Source organism: Mastigoproctus giganteus, chromosome 7 (genome assembly GCF_048544385.1).
Source record: "Mastigoproctus giganteus isolate SK-2022 chromosome 7, ASM4854438v1, whole genome shotgun sequence".
NCBI classification, from domain to species: Eukaryota; Metazoa; Arthropoda; class Arachnida; order Uropygi; family Thelyphonidae; genus Mastigoproctus; species Mastigoproctus giganteus.
The window spans coordinates 222419108-222441762 of NC_143581.1; the positions used below are offsets into that span (position 1 = coordinate 222419108).

At 35.6% G+C, this 22655-nt stretch overlaps 1 protein-coding gene across 1 annotated transcript in view; it reads left to right on the top strand.

Moving 5' to 3' along the window:
* LOC150083715 (cGMP-dependent protein kinase 1-like) overlaps positions 1 to 20683 on the top strand; it is an 85545-nt gene extending 64862 nt beyond the window's left edge. Inside the window, exons 12-18 of the mRNA XM_090378160.1 lie at positions 1174 to 1313; positions 7917 to 8006; positions 8123 to 8264; positions 8613 to 8776; positions 11958 to 12143; positions 18226 to 18292; positions 20169 to 20683. Of these exons, the coding sequence (XP_090234286.1) occupies positions 1174 to 1313; positions 7917 to 8006; positions 8123 to 8264; positions 8613 to 8776; positions 11958 to 12143; positions 18226 to 18292; positions 20169 to 20264 (885 nt within the window). The 3' untranslated portion in view covers positions 20265 to 20683. The remainder of the gene's footprint in view (positions 1 to 1173; positions 1314 to 7916; positions 8007 to 8122; positions 8265 to 8612; positions 8777 to 11957; positions 12144 to 18225; positions 18293 to 20168) is intronic.
* The last annotated feature ends 1972 nt before the right edge of the window (positions 20684 to 22655 follow it).

Below are 22655 nucleotides of genomic sequence, written 5' to 3' on the forward strand. Positions count from 1 at the left end.
CATACGTAGTGACATAGTATTTAGGTTCAAGCGCCACCGGTGGTTTCCCACATCTGCGCTTATAGCGTACATATGGCGCAGATGTGAGAAATCACAGGTGGCGCCTGACCCTAACACTATGCACGCTATGCGCACTATGTGCGTGTGTGTGTTAAGCGCCAAAGCAACTAAGGCTATGAGGCGTCCCTATATTTTGTATGTAAATGTTGTCCTCTTTAGTCGTTTTGCAAGAACTGAACGAAAAACACGAGTTTTCGGGCGAGAAAGCCATGCAAGTCTCAACTAGCTCAGCACATTGTATAAAAAAGGCAATAAAAAATCATCACGTCATTGACGACACTCAGAATCTGGCCTTTTCCATCCGTGAGAGGACGGTGATTATAACCACTGTGCCACCCACGAGTGCCTAACATCAATATAGACCAGAGGTATCCCCCTCAAAATCGGTGGTGAGCCAGATTTTATCTGAAGATTCACCTCGTGGTATGTACATTTAACTGTGGGGAATCTTGAATAAACATTATTTTAATATTTAAATTACCTAGTCGCTCATTCATCTTGCATGTGTTTATTCATTTCAAATTTCATGCATTGTTCCTTCAGATCTTTTAAACTTAAAAGTGCAAAATTAGAAAATAAAAATACAACAGGGTGCCCAAAAATGTTGCTGTATTTTGTGAACCACGGTACAGACAGTCATAACAGCTCTTAAATGGGATAAAAAGGGAAGGAGGTCGATCATTCTCGTTCCCTCTCCATTTCTACCCCTCGTGACATACCCTGATAAAAATGTTCTTTTAATCTTTCAGTTTAAATTGCATTACTTATTAAATAAAAGAAACTTAATTAATCGAAAAAATTGTCACATACTGAAAAATAAACAAATAATAAAATCAGCCGTTTTAAACACATGCAAACATTATATATATATATATATATATATTCCTTGTTATTTCTATTTTTAAACGTTTTTGCAGCTTTGTTGCATATATGGAAAAAAATTATAAATTTCATATTTATCATCTTCCATTCATATTCCATTTCACGAAACACTTCATATTACATCTATATTAACCTATTTAGATCATTAAATACTGTATAGCAAAAAGCAAATAATAATAATAATAATAATAATATAGATTATATATATATATATATTTTTTTTTCTTTAAGGTTCAGTATGTTTTTGACAAAAGTAAGGCATTCGCCCTCAAGTGCCTGCAAAAACAACATATAGTTGAAACTCAACAGCAGGAGCATGTTCTCAGCGAAAGAAATATTATGATGTCATGCAGACATTCTTTTATTTGTAGGTGGGTGAGTGCTGCCATCTAGTCTTTGCTATAATACCTACAGAAAATTGTTAAATTTAATATTTCCTATAATAATTCAATATTAAAAAAAATATCTAAATTACTGCATATAAAATATTGATCTTTCAATTCATATTTATAAACTATTTCATTGGTGATCTTTACATTTTTTAATTTAATTTTTTGATGAAATTTTTGCTGTTAAAAATATGATATAAGTTTATTTCGGATTTGAAAGCGATTCTCATATCTAGATTGAAAGCATTTGAGTCGATCATGAATTTGTGTTGACATAAATTATAATTTCTTTTTTACTTAAGCGAGCATAAGATTAATTTACAGTATAACTGGCATTAAATAGTCCAATTTTTAAGAGATGGAATAAATATGAAAAAATATTACTGAATTCCAAGTTTATAATATATAGCAGTCGTCCAATGATTCCAGTAATCATCTGGAAAAAATTGATAAAAATCTATGACTGTATCAAACTACAAACCGAATTGAATTACGAATCAAAATAAAATAAAAATATATATGCAATATTTCTTTACTCTTACGTAATGCAATTACATAAGAGTGAAGAAAGATCTTAAGAAACGTGGGTATTTTCTTAAATCAAGGCTAAAATGTACGATATTCTTAAGTGAACTGTTAAACCACTTCAAGAGAAATCTGGGTAGTAAACGCGATGAATTTAGCTACGAACTGAACAGTCGTTGTTTGTATCTATTCTTTAGACACTGTTAGCATTGAGAGTAGCTGAAAATATCATCTACATAAAACCATTAGCGTGTTTATTCTCTGATATTATATTACAATTCAATTGCGTAGAATATGAAATAGCTATTCATGCAACGCAACCAGTCTTAATTTTTTTTTTTTTTTGTTCTTTTTAATCCATAAGTCCTGGAGAGTGTATATATGAGAAATCAAGTGTAAAATGCTACAAAAATAATATCACATAGATTCCATTCTCAAAAGTTTGGGGACCATTGCTTTTAGAAAATCGATATGTATTCAGCAAATAATAATGTGAACGCCTCCAAGAAGTCGTTAGCTGCATGAACTTGGCTGCCGCCCAGCTCTTCTCAACCATGTCTCTAGGGATTGAAGTAGGGTTCGGTGCAAGTTAGACCTATTCCACATAGAATTCTCTTCAAAACAAGACTACGAGCAATTAATTTGCTAAAAGAAAAAAAAAAAAAAATCTAAAAGGGTGGCTCCCTTTCACAAATATCAAAATTGTCCACCTAATAATTTTAAATTATACTGAGTGATCATTGAATCCACCTTATGAACGTGGCTGAGTTAGTCTTTCTCAGGCGTGGGTTGTATGGTTTTTTTCTCCTGTAAACTCGCCTAGTAAACTGACTAAACACTGACACAGTTACAGACATAATACACTGACACAGTTACAGACATAATACACTGACACAGTTACAAACATAATACACTGGCGCCTCATAGCCTTAATTGCGTTTGCGTTAACAATATACCTAACCCTGAACTATGTGAAGGTTAAGTGCATGAGTCAGGAGGAAGCTTTCTCAGACTCATTCTGTGTAGGAGGCTTGCAACTTTGTTCTTATTTAAAAGTTATAAAGGAGGATCCTGCAGCGAGGATGTTTATCCCAAGATGAAGATTATGAGCTCCATAAACAATGGCCTCAGTCCAAGCGAAAACAAGCAGCCCTAACCACCACTCCTCAGCCTCTAGTGCACTCTGGTAGATACAGTTATCTGGACATGAATGTTTTATCGCATGTGTAGCGCTAATCAGCCTTCCATCTCCAAATCAACAGCAAACTTTTTCATGTTAGCTTGTAAGCTGCAGTACAATACCAACTGCCCTCGTGGTAGCACAGTTTGTAGGATCACCGTCTTCCATACACCGGTTGGAAAAGACCTGAGTTCGAGTCCCGTCGATGACGTGAGGAATTTTTATGGGCCTTTTTCAGACAACGTGGCTGAGTTAGTCGATCTCAAACGAGGGTAGCATGGTGTTTTTCCCGGAAACTCGGGATTTTCGTCCAGCAAACAGAAAATCCACCTTAGAGCACACGCAATTTACAGATAATATACATGGAGCAATATGGCCTTAGTCGCGGATACTCCTAAAACCCAACTACAACAATAATAACAACTAAGGTCATTCAAATATTACGAATAGGGTATGCTGTTATGGCTATTTATATAAAATGTTATCCATTTATGGCCGTTAATGACCATAAACTAATTATTGCATTTTATATAAAATTTTGAACTGTGAACAAAAACTGATTAGAATCTTTACTGAGCTGACATTTCAAGAATAACTCTCCTCATTTAGAATATAATTTTTATAACCCCTGGCCTGAGTGCCGTGACAGGTAGGTTGTAACATTAAGTGTACTGTGGCCATCTTAATTTTAGGTTCCAATAAAGATTTTACGATGGAAATTTTCCTTAATTGGTAGCTGTAGCAAGTAGTAGAGTGGTCATAACCACAGCTCTCCACACCGAGTGGAAAAGACCAGAGGCTTTTTTAGAACTTAGCTGAGTTGGTGTCATGATTGGATTTTTCTCCCGGAAATTCGGTTTTTCGTCCAGCAAACCGAACCCACCAATACGCACGCAATTACAAACGCAATATATTGACGCCTCATAGCCTTTGTTGTTTTTGGCTTAACCCACACACACGCACGTTAATTGATAATACTCTTTACCATTTAAGAAGTACCAAGCCTCCATATTGATCCCGACAAACTAAAACATCCGGAAATATGAGTCATGTTGTTTAGCATCTAATACATCATTAATACAACGCTAGAGAACTTTAGTTGGCTAATGCAGATGTCTAATTACAATGTTGTGTAATTACTCCATATTGATTAACGTATTTTTACCTGTCTACGGCATAAACATCTCCAATGATACTCTAGAAATAACTTTATTGAACGAAAATCCACCACAGAGTTTGCTGCAACTTCAAAACTCGGTAATGTTATACTTATTGCTGAAAGAAAAATGATCTATTTAAGCAAGATCTATTTCCGGCAGCTAATTCACTGCCGGAAGTGCTTCTTACATGAGCATTTTAACAAAGAGAGATTATTTTGACCTTTTTGTGGTTTTGTATCTTTAAAATTCTGTTTTATGTTGTAAGTACAATAAAAACTCCCTAATTTCTTTTAAAGGGCGAGTAGTTTGAATTACAGAATGTATTCATTATATGTAAACACTTTCAAATTCGTAAAAAAACAAGCAAATGTATTTACAATTCAGCAACATATGTTCATTTATGTGGTATTTAGAACTAGTGATGGGCATACTAGAGAGGTCATAATCGATTATTTCGATTATACTCATATCATTCGAATGATTAATTCGATTGTGGAAAATAATTCAAATGATATAATCGAAATATTTCGTTTAATTATTCCATTCGACTATTTCATTTTGATTATATCATTCGATTATTTAGATCGAATGATTCATTTATTATGGAAAATCATATTTATAACAAATCATTAGATTGTAACAAATCGTTACAATCGTTACAATCCTTACAGTAGTCTCAGACAGTTTTTAAATTCTGTACAGTGGGATCGACTGACGATGTTACCAACAGTAAATTCTAAGTGGGAAGCATTCAAGGAATTAATCGTGGAAGCTACTAAAATTTTCATACCGATTAAGAAATATTGTTCAAGGTTTAGGCCTAAATGGTTATCAAATGAACTAATGAGACTCGTAACAGAGAAGAAAAATGCATGGGATGCATATAAATTATCAAGCGACTCAGAAGCCTATGGCAGATATAAGCTAGTCTGTAATCAGATCACAAAGGAGGTTAGGCAGGCGAAGGCAGAAATCTTTGGCAAAAGATGCTAAGAAAAACAGCAAGGATTTCTTTACTTATATAAACTCTAAAAGGAAGGGGTTGAATCTGATTGGTCCACTTGATATGGATGGTTCGACTGTTGATGATCCTGCTCAGATAGCAAACAAACTGAATGAGTATTTTGCATCTACATTCACACATGAGGAGTTATTAAGGTTTGAAAATGGCAGAAGGTTATCAAATTGTAGCAGGGTGCTTAATGATTTTGTAATAACTGAGAGCAAAGTGGAGGAGAAATTGTTGAAGTTAAACATAAGAAAGGTACCTGGGCTGGATGGAATCTATCCAGTTATATTAAAGGAGGCGGCAAAGCAACTAAGCAAACCCTTAGCCATAATTATGAGAGCATCCTTGGACTCAGAAGAGGTCCCCACGGACTGGAGATGTGCAAATGTATCCCCAATTCACAAAGTGGGATCGAAGGGTGACACGAGTAATTACAGACCAGTTAGTTTAACTTCTGTTCCGGGTAAAATAATGGAGTCACTGGTTAAAGATGCATTGCAGGATCATCTAGACAAGGCTGCAGCAATAATTCAGACACAGCATGGGTTTGTTAAGGGAAAGTCTTGTCTGACAAATTTGATAGGATATTATGATGTGGTTACAAAGGAACTGGATGAAAAAATAATTATGATATCATATATTTAGATTTCAGGAAAGCTTTTGACAATGTTGCGCATGGAAGACTATTGTACAAATTGGAGCAGAATGGTATTAAGGGCAAGTTACTACAATGGATAAAAGTATGGCTGCGTGGAAGAAGACAGAGGATGGTAATTAATGGGTGCTGCTCTTCATGGACTAATGTTATTAGTGGAGTCCCACAGGGTTTGGTGTTGGGTCCACTGTTGTTTTGTATATTTATCAATGATATTAATGAAGGTATATCAGGCTTAGTGTTGAAGTTTGCAGATGATACGAAGGTTGGTAGGGTTGTTAATGACAGTAATGTCAGTGTGCTACTGCAACAGGATCTAGTTAATTTGGGCAGATGGGCTAAGAAGTGGCAACTGAAGTTTAACCTTGATAAAAGCAAAGTAATGCATATGGATAGAAATAACCCCAGAGAAACGTACCAACTGTGTGGTACTACACTTAAGGTGGTAGAAAATGAAAAACACCTGGGAGTAATTGTGCAGTCAGATATGAAGTTTTCTAAGCAATGCAGACAGGCTGCCAGGGCAGGTCATGGGGTTTTGTCAATGATATATAGGAATTTTGCTAGCAGGGAAAAGGAGGTGATTGTACCTCTGTATAAGGCAATGCTCAGGCCACGCCTTGAGTACTGCGTACAGGTCTGGAGGCCTCATTTTAGGAAGGATGTAGATTTGCTTGAGCGTGTACAGAGAAGAGCAACAAGATTGGTGAGGGGAATGAAGGGATCCTCTTACCAAGAGAGGCTTAAGTTCTGCAAATTGCAGTGGCTGAAGACTAGGCACCTGCGCGGTGATCTGATTGAGGTGCTTGAATGGGTTGAGCACGCTGAATTCTGATGGGATCCTTCCACTTGTTCAGATTACGAACCTAAGGGGGCACAAATTCAAATTAAGAAAAGACAAATGTAGAATAGATGTGCGGAAATTTGCCTTTAGCCAGCAGGTTATTAATTTCTGGAACAAACTTCCATCTGTCGTTGTGGAAGTTGAGTTCAATAAATTTAAGAAGGAACTGGACAGGCATTTGGAGGGAATGGTGTGATTTTTTTTTTTTTTTTTTTTGGCTGATGCTGCATAAGCTCATACATTTGTTTTCTTGCATCACATGCCACTACTACTACTACGTTCGCATGATTCGTTCGGTTATGGATAAGAATTAGATTATTTCGATTACGGAAAATCATTCTATTATTTTTTTATTATACTCATATCATTACGCCATCATTTCATTTCATTCTATTTCTTTCCATAATGGAATGAAATTATTAATTCTGACAGTACAAATGTCGTAATGCGTTCATTTGCATTCAATTGTCCCTCTGAATAATTTTACTCCTTTGAAAAGTTTGTGGAATCTGAAATAATTTCGGATTTTTGTCATTCAATCATACATAATTATAATACGTATATAAGACAATCTGAATTATAGAAGGTCCTAATTATTGGGATTTTGCTATAGAGCAGTCTTTTTTTTTTTTTTTTTTTTTAATTTTAATTACGCAAGTCCCTGGTGTAAATTTTCAAGATGTACTTAAAATGGACGATATTGCTTTTATTATAATGTGTTGTAAAATCCTGTATTAGCACTATATTTTTGATAGCAATTTTAAGCGTTTCAGTATGTATTTAAAATGAACTGGTAAAAAATATTTACTATTATTTAATCTTTATTTAAAAAACTACTTGAATGAAACAAGACGTTTGGCGGCACTGGAGTCGAATTTTCTCTGAAATGCACTACAAATCTAAAGTAAATTATGTTTTATAGAAAAATGCAGTAATTATGTTTCTGTAAAACTTATTTCTAAATGCATTTATATTGCTTATACTGATATAAATAGAAATAATTTTCTAAAAAGTTAATTACATTGTGCTAACCTGCCATCCGGTGGAGAACAAATAACTGATTAAATTAAAAATTAAAACCAACTTGAATTTATGTACTATTTAGAACTCAGTAATTTTTTTTGTGGAAAATAAACTGTTTTTGAAATACAAAACAGTCTTATTCATTTCAGATTCAACATTAATTATATTTACCTTTCTGAATTCGAGCAGGTTATACAAAACGTTCAAAGACCAGAAATACGTTTATATGATGATGGAGGCATGTCTTGGTGGAGAAGTCTGGAGTATTTTAAGAGATCGGTAAGTTATGTTTCCATACTATTAGCGACTCTCTCTCTTTAAAAATTATGAGTTAGTTTATAAAACTTTTTTTATATATTTTTTTCCTGCGTGATCAAATATCTCACTCTTTCCAGGGGAACCTTTGACGATGCCACTACAAGATTCTACACCGCCTGTGTGATTGAAGCATTGGAGTACCTTCATGGACGCAATATTGTCTACAGAGATTTAAAGCCCGAAAACCTTCTCTTGGATAATTATGGTTATGTCAAACTGGTCAGTACCTTAAACTGGGATGTATTAAATCTCTATTTATTTAAACTGAGATCCGCGAGTATGTCCGAAATTTGTTATAAATATTTTCAAAAAATAAATAAAAAGTAAAAAAAATGTATAGCGCCAAAACACTTTCGGTAACATTAAAAATTTGTGTCGGATAGTTTTAATAAAAAGCTCATTCCGTTTACTTATGTTAATCTATGTAAGAGTGCTTTGCGAGTATACGTACCAAGGAGCATATATTTTAACTTTTAGGACCTTCTGTGCGCAGGTTTATAAATTAAGTTCATATTATTACTATTAAGTACTTTAATAAGTGATAAGTTTAGAAGTGTTGTTTTATAGGTGGACTTCGGCTTTTCGAAAATTTTGGTAAACGGTAAGAAAACGTGGACTTTTTGTGGAACTCCCGAGTATGTTGCTCCTGAAATAATACTTAACAAGGGTCACGACAGGGCGGTGGACTTTTGGTCTATAGGAGTCATGATGTATGAACTGTTTACCGGAACGTAAGTAGCACGTAGATGTGACCAATTTTTTACTCCAGAATATTATCCTTAATAATTATCAACAACCCCTGTGCAATACACGAGACTGCTGTTGTTCTAATAGGCTTATTTTATAATGGAATTAAAAATAAAAATTATTATATTAAAATTTTAAATATTTTATATTTATTTATCATTATACCTTTTGGGGATGATAATTAATAGGCGCATAGTCCCTATGCCCTTGTCTAAAAATCGGAAATTAATAATCGATAAAGTGGATCAATTTCGAAATTATATCAATGGTTTTCGCAGATCAACGAATACGCTGACACAGTTGCACTCTCCCATAGTGCAAAGAAGACTTAATTTATATGTGTTATTAGAAAACAGGTCTTGTGCGTCGGGTTGCATTATATATATGTGTTATTGTGACCCGTTTTGTCAGCTGCATAATTCACAGACGTAATATATATTGCGCAATATGGCCTAACTTGCTGATGCGCCTAAAACCCTAGAACACAACCAACCAGTTGAATAATGGAAGATGTGAAGACTGAGCAATGTTTTGTGTTCGACTTGGTATGAGTGCTACAAAGTGTGAGAGAAATGTCAGAGATTCTCGATCTTCCAAGAATCTGTGGTCACAACCATTACTCTCAAAAACATATCACGGAGATTATTTCGAAAAGGAAAGAGCAACAGTGGACCATAGCGACGAAGATGTCCATTTTGAGAATCAGATGATCAATCTGTGTATAGGAAATTATATTGTCTTACGCAAAGTTTTCACAATCATTAGAGTAACATATTCTGTGTATCTGACAAATAGTATGACTTGCCGATATGTTTGGTATAATGTGAACGATGTAATCTGATGTAACAAGGAAGATGAATGTAAATTGGGACTATCATGTTTCGTTTGCAATTGCATGTTACATCTTGGGAGTGGATAATTATTGGCCAACTATGTAAGGAATTAGTCAGCCTTCATAATCTTATAATGTTGGTAGAGTGCTACTGTGCAACACTACATAATATTAAGTTGTTACATCATTCTATTTTTGATGTATTGCGAATACTGAGATATAGAAAGATTTAGATTTTAATATACAGTAGAGGTATAAATTATTAAAGTACATTTACAATTCACTTTTAAATATTTGATTTCCTTTTGATTGTTGTATAAGTGATACGGATCTGCAGCATTTACTGCTATTTATATATACATATCCATGCGAAATTTATACGATTAAAATGTCATAATAAATTCTTATAAATCGGTATCCTGCAGAAAGAGTTAACAAATGAAAAAGCAATCAGATTAATCTCCCCTGCAGTCCCATATTAATTAGTTTTCTTAATTCCATTCCAAACATACGCTGGTTTTCAAAGAAAGTACATGACCCCTTAAAATTGTAATTGTCGTACGAATAACGTAAGTATACGGCAATATTTCTTACAGATTGCGTCAGATAAGATTGACACGCGTAGGTGATGACGTAATATTGCATCAGCTGTTACTTTCAGCTATATAAGCACAATCTGCAAGAGTTGCAGTCATTTCTTGCTTGTGTCAGGATGGCGAGTTACGCACAGTTGACGCCATGAAGAAAGAGTGCCATTGTTGCTTTACGCGAGGAAGGATATTCTTTCCGTCATATTGCTTATAGAGTGTCTTGTAATCAGTAGACAGTGAGTAGAGATTTCTTTCCAAATTCAAGAATACTGGTTCTGCTGATAGGGAAAAGGAACCGGACGCAAACGACTCTCTACGCCAAAACAGGACCGCGTTTTGAAGCGCTTATGCCTTAAAAACCGTAAAGCTTCTTCGTCTGAGCTGAAAAGATAATGGGAAGAGCATACAGTAGTGGTAGCAAGTACAGTAACAGTCAGAAGACGCCTCTTCAAAAATGGACTTGTAGCCTGTCGTCCGAAGAAGAAGAAGAAGCCACTCCTCACACAAAAAATGAAAAATTCCCGATTAATTTGGTCTAAGGAGCATGTCAAATGGACCCCCGAGCAGTGGAAGTCCGTTATTTTCTCGGATAAGAAGAAATTCAACCTGCATGGCTCTAATGGGAGACAAACGATTCGCTGTAGACGTCGTGAAGAATACCATCCAGACTGTATGGTATCTACAGTGAAATGATATGGGGGTGAATTTCGTATTGCGGTGTAGGTCACCTGCAGTTTATAAAAGGTTCCGTAAATGCCAATGGATACCTGGCTATATTGGAAGGCGAGCTGCCAACCATTAGAGACCATTTCAACCTGCCAAGAAACTGCATCTTTCAGGACGACTCTGCTCCTTGTAATCGGGCGAAAAGTGTAAGTAGGCACTTCTGTAGTTACTTTAGCTTCATTTCTGCATTAAAGGTTTGACAGTAATGTGTTTACGTTTGCTACAGGTGAAAAAATGGTTGGAAGAACGGTCCATTTTGATAAACAACTGTTAGTAGGCCAGTAAACAGCTCGGACTTGAATCCTATAGAGAACTGTTGGCATCGTGTGGAATCTGCAGTTTCCAGAAAGAAACCAAAGACCCTTCGTGAACTTGAGGAAGCCATAATTCGTGTTTGAAACCACGAACTATCAGTTGATTATCTTCAGAAATTGATCTTGTCAATGCCTCGACGGTGTGCTGTCGTCATTAGGGCCAGGGCACCAGGTGCAAACTAAATATTAGTTTGCGCCTGGTGAACTTTTCAGTTTGTTTTCCATTTAAAATGATAAACTGAAGCAAATTGAGGTCTTCTGATAACATTTCAGCCATAATTGTCGTGTTTACCAAAACTGTTGTATAAAGGTTGTAAATGCTCATTTTGGAATATTTTGAGAGCACCTGTCAAATATTACTTAGCTTTGCCTTAACTATTAATAAATATCTTTTGTTTATATTTCTATTTGTGATGCTAGTCATTAATGTAACATACCATCGCGAAAAAGGGTTAGAAATGTGAAATTCCTAGGTGATGCACTTTCTTTGAACACCAGTGTAAGACAGAATAAACTTTGAATGTAAATTATAAATTACCCATGTGATTCTATAATTCCTATTAAAACATACCTAACTATATTCCTTTCAAACTAAAAAAACTGAAATTATATTTGAATATTTGGCTACATTTTGTATTTAATGTTCTGTTTTTGTTTTTCTCTTGTGAATTATTTAAATAACTGATTAATTTTATGTTTATAGGCCACCATTTTCTGCAGCTGACCCAATGAAAACCTACAACATAATTCTAAAAGGAATCGATATGATTGACTTTCCTCGTAATATCAATAAGACAGCTGTGGCCTTAATCAAACGACTGTGTCGAGAAAATCCTGCCGAACGTTTAGGATATCAGAAAGGAGGGATAGTGGATATAAAAAAACACAAGTAAGCCGATTGTTCATTGCCTTACTAAAGAAATGGAAATCGGTGTGCATTCCTAAGCATTACTCTCTGATCTAAAAAATTCTAGGACCATTGCAAGTGGATTTTTTTGTTGTTTTTCTCTAAAACAAGTGGCTTCATGAATGCACACTGGATATCCTCTTATTCCGTACATTCCTTAGAGTACGACGGCTTCGCTCTTGAACTATAGTGCATTAAAACCTTTGAGATGAATGTTTTTGAGAAACCAGTTATTGTGTTTCGTTTCTTGAATTGTGGCTCGTGCTAACTGTGCAGCCATGATAAGTCCTTTTTCAAAGTTTTATAGATCATCTATGAAGAGTCCCGATGACTGCTAATCAGGGCCTCTTTAAGAACCCTCTAGGTTTGGAAGCAATTTTTTGGCTCTCTTAACTGTGTTTCCTTTCATGCAAACACAGAAAACACAGTCTTCTTGCCTGGATCCTTGCGCACATAATCATCGTGGTTTTCAGCACGATAATTGTACAAGTATTTTGTCATATTTTTCATCTCACTTTTCTGTTCCTGTCCTTTCTCAACGATATAATTATTTCTGTAAAACTCAGTAATTTTTAAATTTTAAAGTGTTCTGAAATAAAGACAATAGTTTAGACAACAGTCGTTGAAATATTATCACAAAAATAAAGTGCCTTATGATTAGCGGCCTGCCCTTATATAGAGGGTTTCTAATTTAAAAAAAAAATATTGAGGCATATTTTCTCTAACTAAAAATAAGGAAAAAATTCCTATAAATATGTTTAAAAATGTATTTTTATGTTGAAATTTATTTAAAAAATATGATTATGCAAAAATTATGCAATCATATGTACGAACACATAAATAGTTTTACTGTAGAAATCCTACCAATTACCCAAACATGAGAAAACAGTGGAGCAGGGCACATATCGCAATGTCAACGTATTTGTTATTTGAGTTTTACGTAACAGACACGTACAACGTGTCTGTAACATGAAATCGTGATTACCTTCATCAATATCATTAATAAATATTGAAAACATATACACGAAGACACGGTCATTACACTAGGAGAATCTGCTCCATCGTATGCAACCATCAAAAACTGGGTGGATGAATTTAAACGTGGCAGAATCAGCATCGAAGAACAGCGCAGTGGCTGTTCATCAACAGCAACCACTCCAGAAAACATGAATAAAGTTCATGGAATGGTCGTCACCGTTCTTCCCACACCGCGTGGAAAAGGCCCGGGTTTAAATCCTGTCAATGACGCAAGGAACTTTTATGGGCTTTTTTTTTTTCATTCCGTGGCGGAATTAGTTGATTTCAGGAGTACATAGCAAGGTTTTTTCCCCGGAAATTCGGGTTTTTCGTCCAGAAAACAGGCAAATCGACCAGGGAACCAATTGACGAACATAATGCACTTGGGCGAGATTAATGAATATTCTGGGTGGTCCTAGTGTGACATTTTAAAAGTTCATTGCATGATAATAGATGATCGGCAAGTAGCTGGCTGTGTTCCAGTGAGCGGCCACAAGTAAAGAGGTTGCGGGGTTCGAGCCCTTATGCTGTCACGAAAAAATTAACAGCTCGTTGTGAACTGTGGCATTGAAAATTTAGTGGTGTTTAATAATAATTAATTCAATATATATGCTGTCACAACGAACATGTAAGCGTTTCTGGTCCCAGCCGTATCTGTTGGAGAAATAGCACAGGCTACACGCAGCTCAACTAAACCGTTGCAAAACATCCTATCAAATGAATTAACTAAAGATATCAAATGAATTAACTAAAGATATCAAATGAATTAACTAAAGATATCAAATGAATTAACAAAACATCCTATCAAATGGATTGACAATTTTTTTTGCATGATAGACCCTCCCTTTTGACAAACGAACTAGAAACGTCTTCGATTCAAAACTTCAAAGTAACTTTTTTGCCCGTTATCAAGCACATTGTCATCAGATATGTAACTATGAATGAAACGTCCATGATTGAAACATCCTGTACCTATGGATAAAACATGATTTTATCATTACCAACCAGAATCAAAACCGCTATCAAAACAATGGAGGTGCTGATTCACCATCTCCAAAAAGCCAAGTCAATCCTATGAGTGCGGCATCTGTCTTTAGAGATTCAAAAGAGAAAATAATAATAGATTAGCTTCTAAATGGATAAACAATAAACGGACAACACTATATAACTAAATTACAACACACAATCAAGCCAAAGAGGCAGGAAATCTGAATAAAGGTATTTTATTTAAGTAGGAGAGTTCATCTGTTCACACATCGATTGTTGCCAAGGCTGGCTATGAATTTTTACCTCACCCACTATACTCGCAGATCTAGCACCATATAATTTACACTCATTCAGGAAGCTAAAAACTTGTCTGGAAGGAAATTTCTGTTGGATGATGGATTGAAGCAGACACAAGCTCCTCTTTTTCAGGACCTTGAAGACAAAAACAAAACTGGTTTTTTTATGAATTTAGAACGTCATCAAATTACCTCAGTTTTCTGACTTGTAGTTGCTTATGTAAATCTAGTCCTGAGCTAAAATCTTAACTTTAATAACTGAAACTAAATTTCTGTGTCCAATTCTCATTTTATTCATTAAATCTATTTTTTAAATAAAATAAAATAAAAAATTACTTCAAAATAACATTTATTTCACAATTGCTTTTTATGAGTTTTCTGATTCAATTCTTTTCGTGTTGTAAAAGATTATTTTTCGCGCATATTTCAATGTGAAAAAAATTACTGTTTTGTAACAGAAAAACGATCTCCAATTTTCAATGACGTTAGCTGTCATAAATTGGATAAATAACCTAATATCGGAACTGTTGCTTGTGTCTGTGACATGGCCATAAAATGGAAACTTTGGTTGCTTGGTAACTGTCAGATGAAAAATTTCCTATGATTGACGTATTTTACTGTAAATAGGTTTTAGATTGATGGTAACTGAGATATAAATTAGGAATGTAGACTGTTATGGCTGGTTTCAGGCAATCTCTTTTCATTGTAATGGTCACAGGAGCTAAAAATCGATAACTTTGCTTTTAGGGTTATTTCGTCTTACATTTCAAAAAGCACCTATGTTTGAATTTTATCGAAATATCATTAATGGAATTATTATTTTATTTTCCGTTTGTTTCTAAAGTACAAGGGAAAAAAATCTGCAAATTTTGCAAAATAACTAAATAATTGGCAATGCTAATTATTTAGAGTGCTACCTTCAGGGAAGCGAACGCTTAGAATAAAATAAATAAATAATTATTTTTATTAATTTCACTTCTTAAGTAACAGAAATAGTAAAACTTTCTAAATTCTCTAAAAAGCAAAGAATATTAAAGCGAAAAGAGTAGATATTAAATTTATTTATTTAAAGCTTTTTTTTATAAAAACTTTCATAAATGACAGTTTCTTTGAGAAGAATTTTGAAATTATTTATTTATTTTTATTTATTTTTTTAAATAATTCTAATTTAAAAAATTACGGATTCGAATCGAGTCAGTGAAGCAAGGAATATTTATGGACTTATAGGAGGAATATTTCTGGATTCATAGCGTGGCTGTTTTTTTTTTTTTTTTTTTTTTCAGAAACTTGGATGTTTTCGCCTAACAAACACTCAAATTGACCACAGAATACATGCAATTTACAGACACAATATACTGACGCCTCATAGTCTTAGTTGCCTTTGGAGCTTAACACACGCACGCAGGCATTATGGAGTTTTCTTGTTCAAGTGTAGTGTTATCCCTATTAGTGCACAAAATTTGTCTTTTAATAGTTATTATTACAGGTTTCTTTTATTTTATTTTATAATTGGCTGAGTGAGCCACGTGCCATTGGCAGCAATGCTGCGTGAAGTCATAGTTGGCAGAGTCCAGTCCGAGAAGGTCAAATTCGAGTAGCGTAATCCTGGGACAGACAGGTCCCGTCCAGGTGATGAAGTCATTTCAGTAGTGAGCTACATGAAGATGTATTTGGTAAAGTCAATCCGAGAGAGTCAAATCCGGGTAGTGTCAATCCTGGGACAGACAAGTTCCGTCCAGATAGTGCAGTCATTTCAGTGGTGAGTCAACTTGGTGGGGGCGAAGCCGGAGCGGCAGTCATGGTAGATCGAGGTTATATTGAGGCTGCATTGTAAAGGCATGATTATTGTGCAGGTTGAAAGTCTTCACGGGGATTGCAGTACGCTGAAGCAAGTAGTGTTGATACATGGCTGATTAGGCCTTTTCATTGTCTGGTTGGGCCTGATTCTGAGGTTGTGGTAGGGTTTTCCGCCTTGTGAAGAGACCCTGAGCAATGTTAGAAAAGGCTGTATGTCCGATCACGTGTGTGGTCTCAGCAAGAAAAAGAATCCCATCAGCATAGAGCTTTCTCAATCCATTCAAGGCATTAAAAACCTCAATCAGATCACTTCGCAGGTGCCTAGTCTCCAGACGCTGCCTTTCTTGATAAGCACACCCCTTTGTTCAGCTTACCAATCTCGTTGTCGTTCTCTGTACTCGTTTCAGCAGCTCTACATCATTCCTAAAATTAGGTCTCCAGACTTGTATGCATTATTCAAGATGTTGTCTGATCATTGCCTTATTCCTGTATATCATTGCCAAATTGTTGTCTGATCATTGCAAAATCCCATGAGCATCCCTGGAAACCTGTCTGCACTGTTAATTAGGGATATATTGCACATCTGCAGTCCGCGAGGACCTTCTCTGAATACAAGGGTGCTTTTATAATTATGGCTACGTGTTTGTTGCTTCCTTTAATATAACTGGATAAATTCCATCCGCCCCAGGTGCGTTGCTTATGTTTTACTTCAACAATTTCTCCTCCACTTTGCTCTCAGTTATTATAGAATCATTTAGCTCCCTGTTAGAGTTTGACAAACTTCTGGTTTCCACTTCCCTAAAGAATTCCTCATGTGTGAATGTAGATGCAAAATACTCATTCAGTTTGTCAGCTACCTGAGCAGGATCATCAACAGTTGAACCATCGATATCAAGCGGACCAATCTGATTCATTCCCTTCCTTCTAGAGTTTACATAAGTAAAGAAGTCTTTGCTATATTTCTTTGCATCCTTTGCCAAAGAGATCTCGTATTCTGCCTTTTCTTGCCTGACCTCCATTGTGACTTGATTACAGACTAGTTTATATTGTGACTTGATTACAGACTAGTTTATATTGTGACTTGATTACAGACTAGTTTATATTGTGACTTGATTACAGACTACCATAGCCTTCTGTGTTGCTTGATTATTTATATGCATCCTATGCATTTTTCTTCTCTGCCATAAGTTTCATAAGTGCATCTGACAACTATTTAGGCCTATATCCTGAAGCGTGTTTCTTAATTGGTATGAAAAGTCTAGAAGCTGCTATGATTAATTCCTTTGACGCTTTCCAATTAGAATTTGTTGATGGTAGCATCATCATCAGTTGATCTCACTGTATAGAATTTAAAAACTGTCTGAGACCACTGTAGTCACCTTTACGAAGGCAGACTCCTCTGTTTACCCTTGATGGTAGTCACACCTTTAAGTCCCACCTTACACTGTGAATACTGCCTCCTATTGCTTCTTTTATCTGCAGATTCTGCAGTTTTATGATATATATTGTTGTTGTTGTTATTTGGTTTTTAGGAGCATTAGCAACTAAGACCATATTGCTCCGGGATATGCGGTGGTCATTTCCACATCCTGACCTTTCCACATCCTCCGTATTTGTTGGTGACGGGCTCGAACCCCGGTCTAATCAAGAAGCATGTGCTACGCACTGCTGCTCCTTCCCACCTGGCTACGGAGGCGCCTGATATATATTGTCTGATCTCTACCAGATATATATATATAAATACAAAGATGAAACATTTACCTTTACACAACCACCTTTCTGTTTTCCTTTTTCTAGTTATCATGGGAGGTGTCATGTTTTCGGAAAATTAATTAAAGTATTACCTACAATACTTTATTAATATAAATTGCTGTTATAAATTATCCCTTATCATTTTACAATCAAAATTATCCATTTTTATGATCATTAATTTGATTTTTCTTTTTTTTTTTTTTTTGTTTCTAAAGGTGGTTTCAGGGTTTTGACTGGGATGGCCTACGAGCGAGAACACTCACTCCTCCAATTATCCCAAAGGTATGACTCATTTATTTAGAATAAAAATTTTATTACAACTGCAGTTAATTATGCCGTTATAATTTAAAAAAATACTAGCAGATTATGAAACTAAATCACTAAATAATATTCATCCATCGAATGTGCAGTGTTTCATGAAAGCTGATGAAATTGGAGAAACAATACTTGTAGCTTGCGTAAAGGATGTTGTCTCATTTGGGATTTCTTTCCAATGCTTGCCACACGAATATCGTATCTTCCTCTTTGATCACACCTCGTACAATCCAAAGATATTAAGATATATTCCCTATTCTAATATGAATCTGAGTTCGTAAGAAGATATTGATATAGGTATAAAATGGAGACCAGGTGCACACAGAATATTTCTTTGGGGAAGACTGATATTTCTAACTCTGCTTTGATCTGGAGAAAATTACTCTGTTTTTTTTTGTTTTTTTTTTCACCCTTTTTCATTGTTTGCTCTTTGGGTGGCTGAACCCCTGAACCTCACCCCCTTGCTGCGTTCTTGCTTTAAGTACATCCTGTAAAGCCTCCAAACACCTGGAAGTCACAAAGCATCTGGAATGTATGATCCTATTCTAACACTTCCTATGTCAATTTATTGAGAGTATCAGTTATCATTACTCTATATGAAGCTTGACGTTATAGTAAAGAAGAAGAAGCACTGCCCACATAAAAAAGTCTCCGCACCTGTTTTTAATAGCCTTTCTCAGACAGGTTAGGTAGCAGCAATGCAGATTTTTAACTCTTCGCCTTTTGCCAATTCGACAAGAGGTCAAAGAACAAAGCTACTGGTGGGGCGTTGATCTTTTTAGGATGTAGAATCAATCAATGATCCTCTGTTCTTCGTTGCTTCGATTATGATTCGCAATGGTTACGTCATCATTGTATTATTTGAATAAATGAAGTGTTTTACTTACTGAATGGATAAAACACACACGTATAGAAAGCAACTAAACATAGTCCTGGAAAAACCTAGAAAACAGCTATTTCAATAGCTTAGTTAAAAACAAATAGCCATTTTAACCTTTATTCGACAAAACAGAAGTTTTTTCCCTTCAAAATTAAGATACAGCAATCCCTGACCAATGCAAAAAAAGTGGGTGACTCTATTTCGACAATGTTTGGAAGACTATACAGCAGTTATTCATCAAATGGATCAGTAAACTGCATTTCCTTTCTGGGCCATTGCAAGTCGCCACGAAGTCCTAAAACTTTGACACCCAGGAAATTCGTGGTATTTTGTGTTGTTTCTTTTGGAATTGTCAGGCCAAACTTACCAAGACCACTTCACTGTCAAAGGGGTTTCATATTCAAGAAACATTTACCCAACAAGATGGGGTAAGGCCACATTCGACGAATGTGGTTCTTGATTACCTTATCTTAGCAACAATTTTAATGAAGGGTTGTCTCGAGTGAATATCCTGGGTGTTTTGGAGTTGAGTGGTCATGGCCAGTGTACTTGCCAGATTAGAATCACTTGTTTATTTCTTCTGGGGACAAGGGCAAAACGTGTAGAGGAATGACCACATTCTGCTGAAGAACTGAAAGTTGAAATCACAGCTAGTTTGGAGAGCATGACTGAAGAAACACTGCTGTTGAAAATTTCCACAGACATCTGGAAATTTTCAGTATGTGAGTCCCTGCATCCAGTCGCACGGACTCGAATAGTGAAAGTGAAATATAAGTGTATCTTATTCAATACATTAAGTTAAAATCAGTATCATTTTTCTTTTCAAAAGACTGAATGGTGCAGAAAAGAATGGAATCTGTAAAATACATTCTTTTCTGTTCCCATATTTTCAATATTCATTTTCAGTCCAATATTTTACATCATCAATCAATTTGACTTATTTAATTTTCTGTTTTACTTTAGGTTAACGGACCAACTGATACTTCAAATTTTGATATTTATCCCAGGAACCATGAAATTCCTCCAGATGAGACCTCTGGCTGGGAGAAAGATTTCTGAATACGACATCACTTATTTTTACACTGTGATCCGTAACAAAATACTTGATGGTGGTGCTTTTTTAAGAGAGTATTCTTCAGGAAAACGACCGGCGTAAGCTTCTAGAGCAGCTAGGTTGAAAACACATCTACCCACGAAGATAATGAAGAGAATAATTAATGAATTTATTAGAGATGATAATATATTTTTCTTAAAGGAACAGTTCCTGATATTACAATGGCCGCTACTGTGATCTTTGCCCTAATAATGGCCATATTTGCCAATGGAACCTTGAATCTACATTGGAAATCCTGTTGGATAAGATTTCCTTCCGAGTTTGTACGTGGATGGATGTTTGTAGACTCATTGCCTTTGAGCATTGTTTTAGCCGTGCTGAAATTAGTATTTGTCATCACAATACAAATAAATACGTTATTTAATACCAGAACAAATAAAATAATTATATGAAGATGCTATTGTGAAAACCCGCATCTGATTCTTTTAATGAGAGCTATTTAAATATTTATAGAATTTATCTGTCAAAGAATATGTAAGAGCTATCACGGTTCGATAAACGAATGTTATAATTCTACTGGAACTATGGAACTACTACTACCTTTTTATACAGTATATTCCAGTGGAGTTTTGGAACTGTTCCAATAGAAGTGTGTTTTTATATTGGAACATAGTTCCATAGTTCCATTGGAACTATGGAACTATGTTTTTATATATTCTAAAAGAACTATGGAAATGCATAATCCATATCTATAAAGGAATTCAAAACTCTGCTTTTTAAAAAAAAGACAATTTTTTTTTATTCCTCGGTGGATTTATAGTTTTCTTTTCGAGGCTATTATTATTTTAAACTTTAACATGGTAAGCAGATTATGATTCATTTGACGAAAATTTGAAATTCGACAATTTATTAGAGAGAAAAAAGAAACATTTAAAGTGTATTTATTAATTAAATTTATTTATTTTCAATTTATTAAAGAACATTATTAGAAAGACACATTCATTCATGTTCAAAAATAAATTCCATAAAATTAGTTTTTCGGATTTTTACTGCATTCATTTAAATTAAAACTGACTTTTAAACTCAGTCATTAATTTAATTTTTCTTCCATCAGCTGGAAGATGCAAGCCATAGACTTTTAAAGCTGGTTTAAACAGAATTATTCTTCAGGAAACGACTGGCGTAAGCTTCAAGAGTAGCTACGTTGAAGACACATCTATCTACGATTAGAATGAAGAAAATAATCTACATTCTATTCGTAGCTAATCATCTTGGAGTTGAATTAATACACCGCATTCAAAAAAAGATCTTTTTCTCAGACTACGTAGATGAGGGGGCATAAATTCATACCGAGGAAAGATGGTTGCAGGATAGATGTGCGGAAGTTTGCCTTCAGCTCGCGGGTGGTGGTTGATTGTTGAAATAAACTTCCATCCATTGTTGTGGAAGTGGGTGGTTTGAATAAATAGGAAGAACTGGAAAAATTATTGGAGGGAATGGACAGGTGAAGTGGAAAGTTTGTTTTTTTTTTGACCGATGATTCATAAGCTTGTTTTCTCAATCAATTGCCACTACTAATACTAAGTATATTAACTCATATATTCTAAAAAATGTGGCTACAGTCGCCGATAGAGCAATGGAATCCTATAACACTGATTGGACAGAAATCATGGGATACCTATCTAGTAACGGGTAGGCCCACATTTCGCCCTGATAAGGGCAGTCACACAGCAAGGCATTGAGTCCACTAGTTCACGAAAGCGTTTCACAGGTATTTCTATCCGTGCTTGCTGCACCGCTGTCCATAATTCCGTTGCATTCCTGGGTGGAGGATCCAAAGCTCGAACGGACCTTTCCACAACAACCAAAAAGAAGCTCCATAGGTCCGGTGAACGTGGAGGCCATTACATTTTGGTAAAATCTGCGGAATGCTCTTCGAACCATGTTCTAGTCACCACAGTTCTGTGGGGAGGCGCATTGTCCTGCTGGAAGAGTCCATTGCCTGTGGTTGCACGATGACCACGAAGGGAAGCAGATGGTCTGCAAGGATGGACACGTAACCTGGACCGTTCAGAGATGCGTTTAGACATACCAGAGGTCCCATTGTGTGCCAGTTGAAGACGTCCCAGACCATTACCGACCGTCTACCTCCCTGAACAGTTCCTTGTTAACATGACGGGTGCATTGCTTCGTGGGGTTTCCTCCAGAACGCACCCTCTCGTCCGCTCGAAATAACTGGAAACGGGACTAATCGGACCGCGAGACCCGTTTCCAATCATTCAATTTCCAGTGCCGATGTTATTTCGCTCAGTTGAGACTTAGAGTCCTGTGTTGTAGCGTTAGCAATTGGACTCTGGTGGGTCGGTGGCTTCCATAACCTATTGTGGCTAATGATC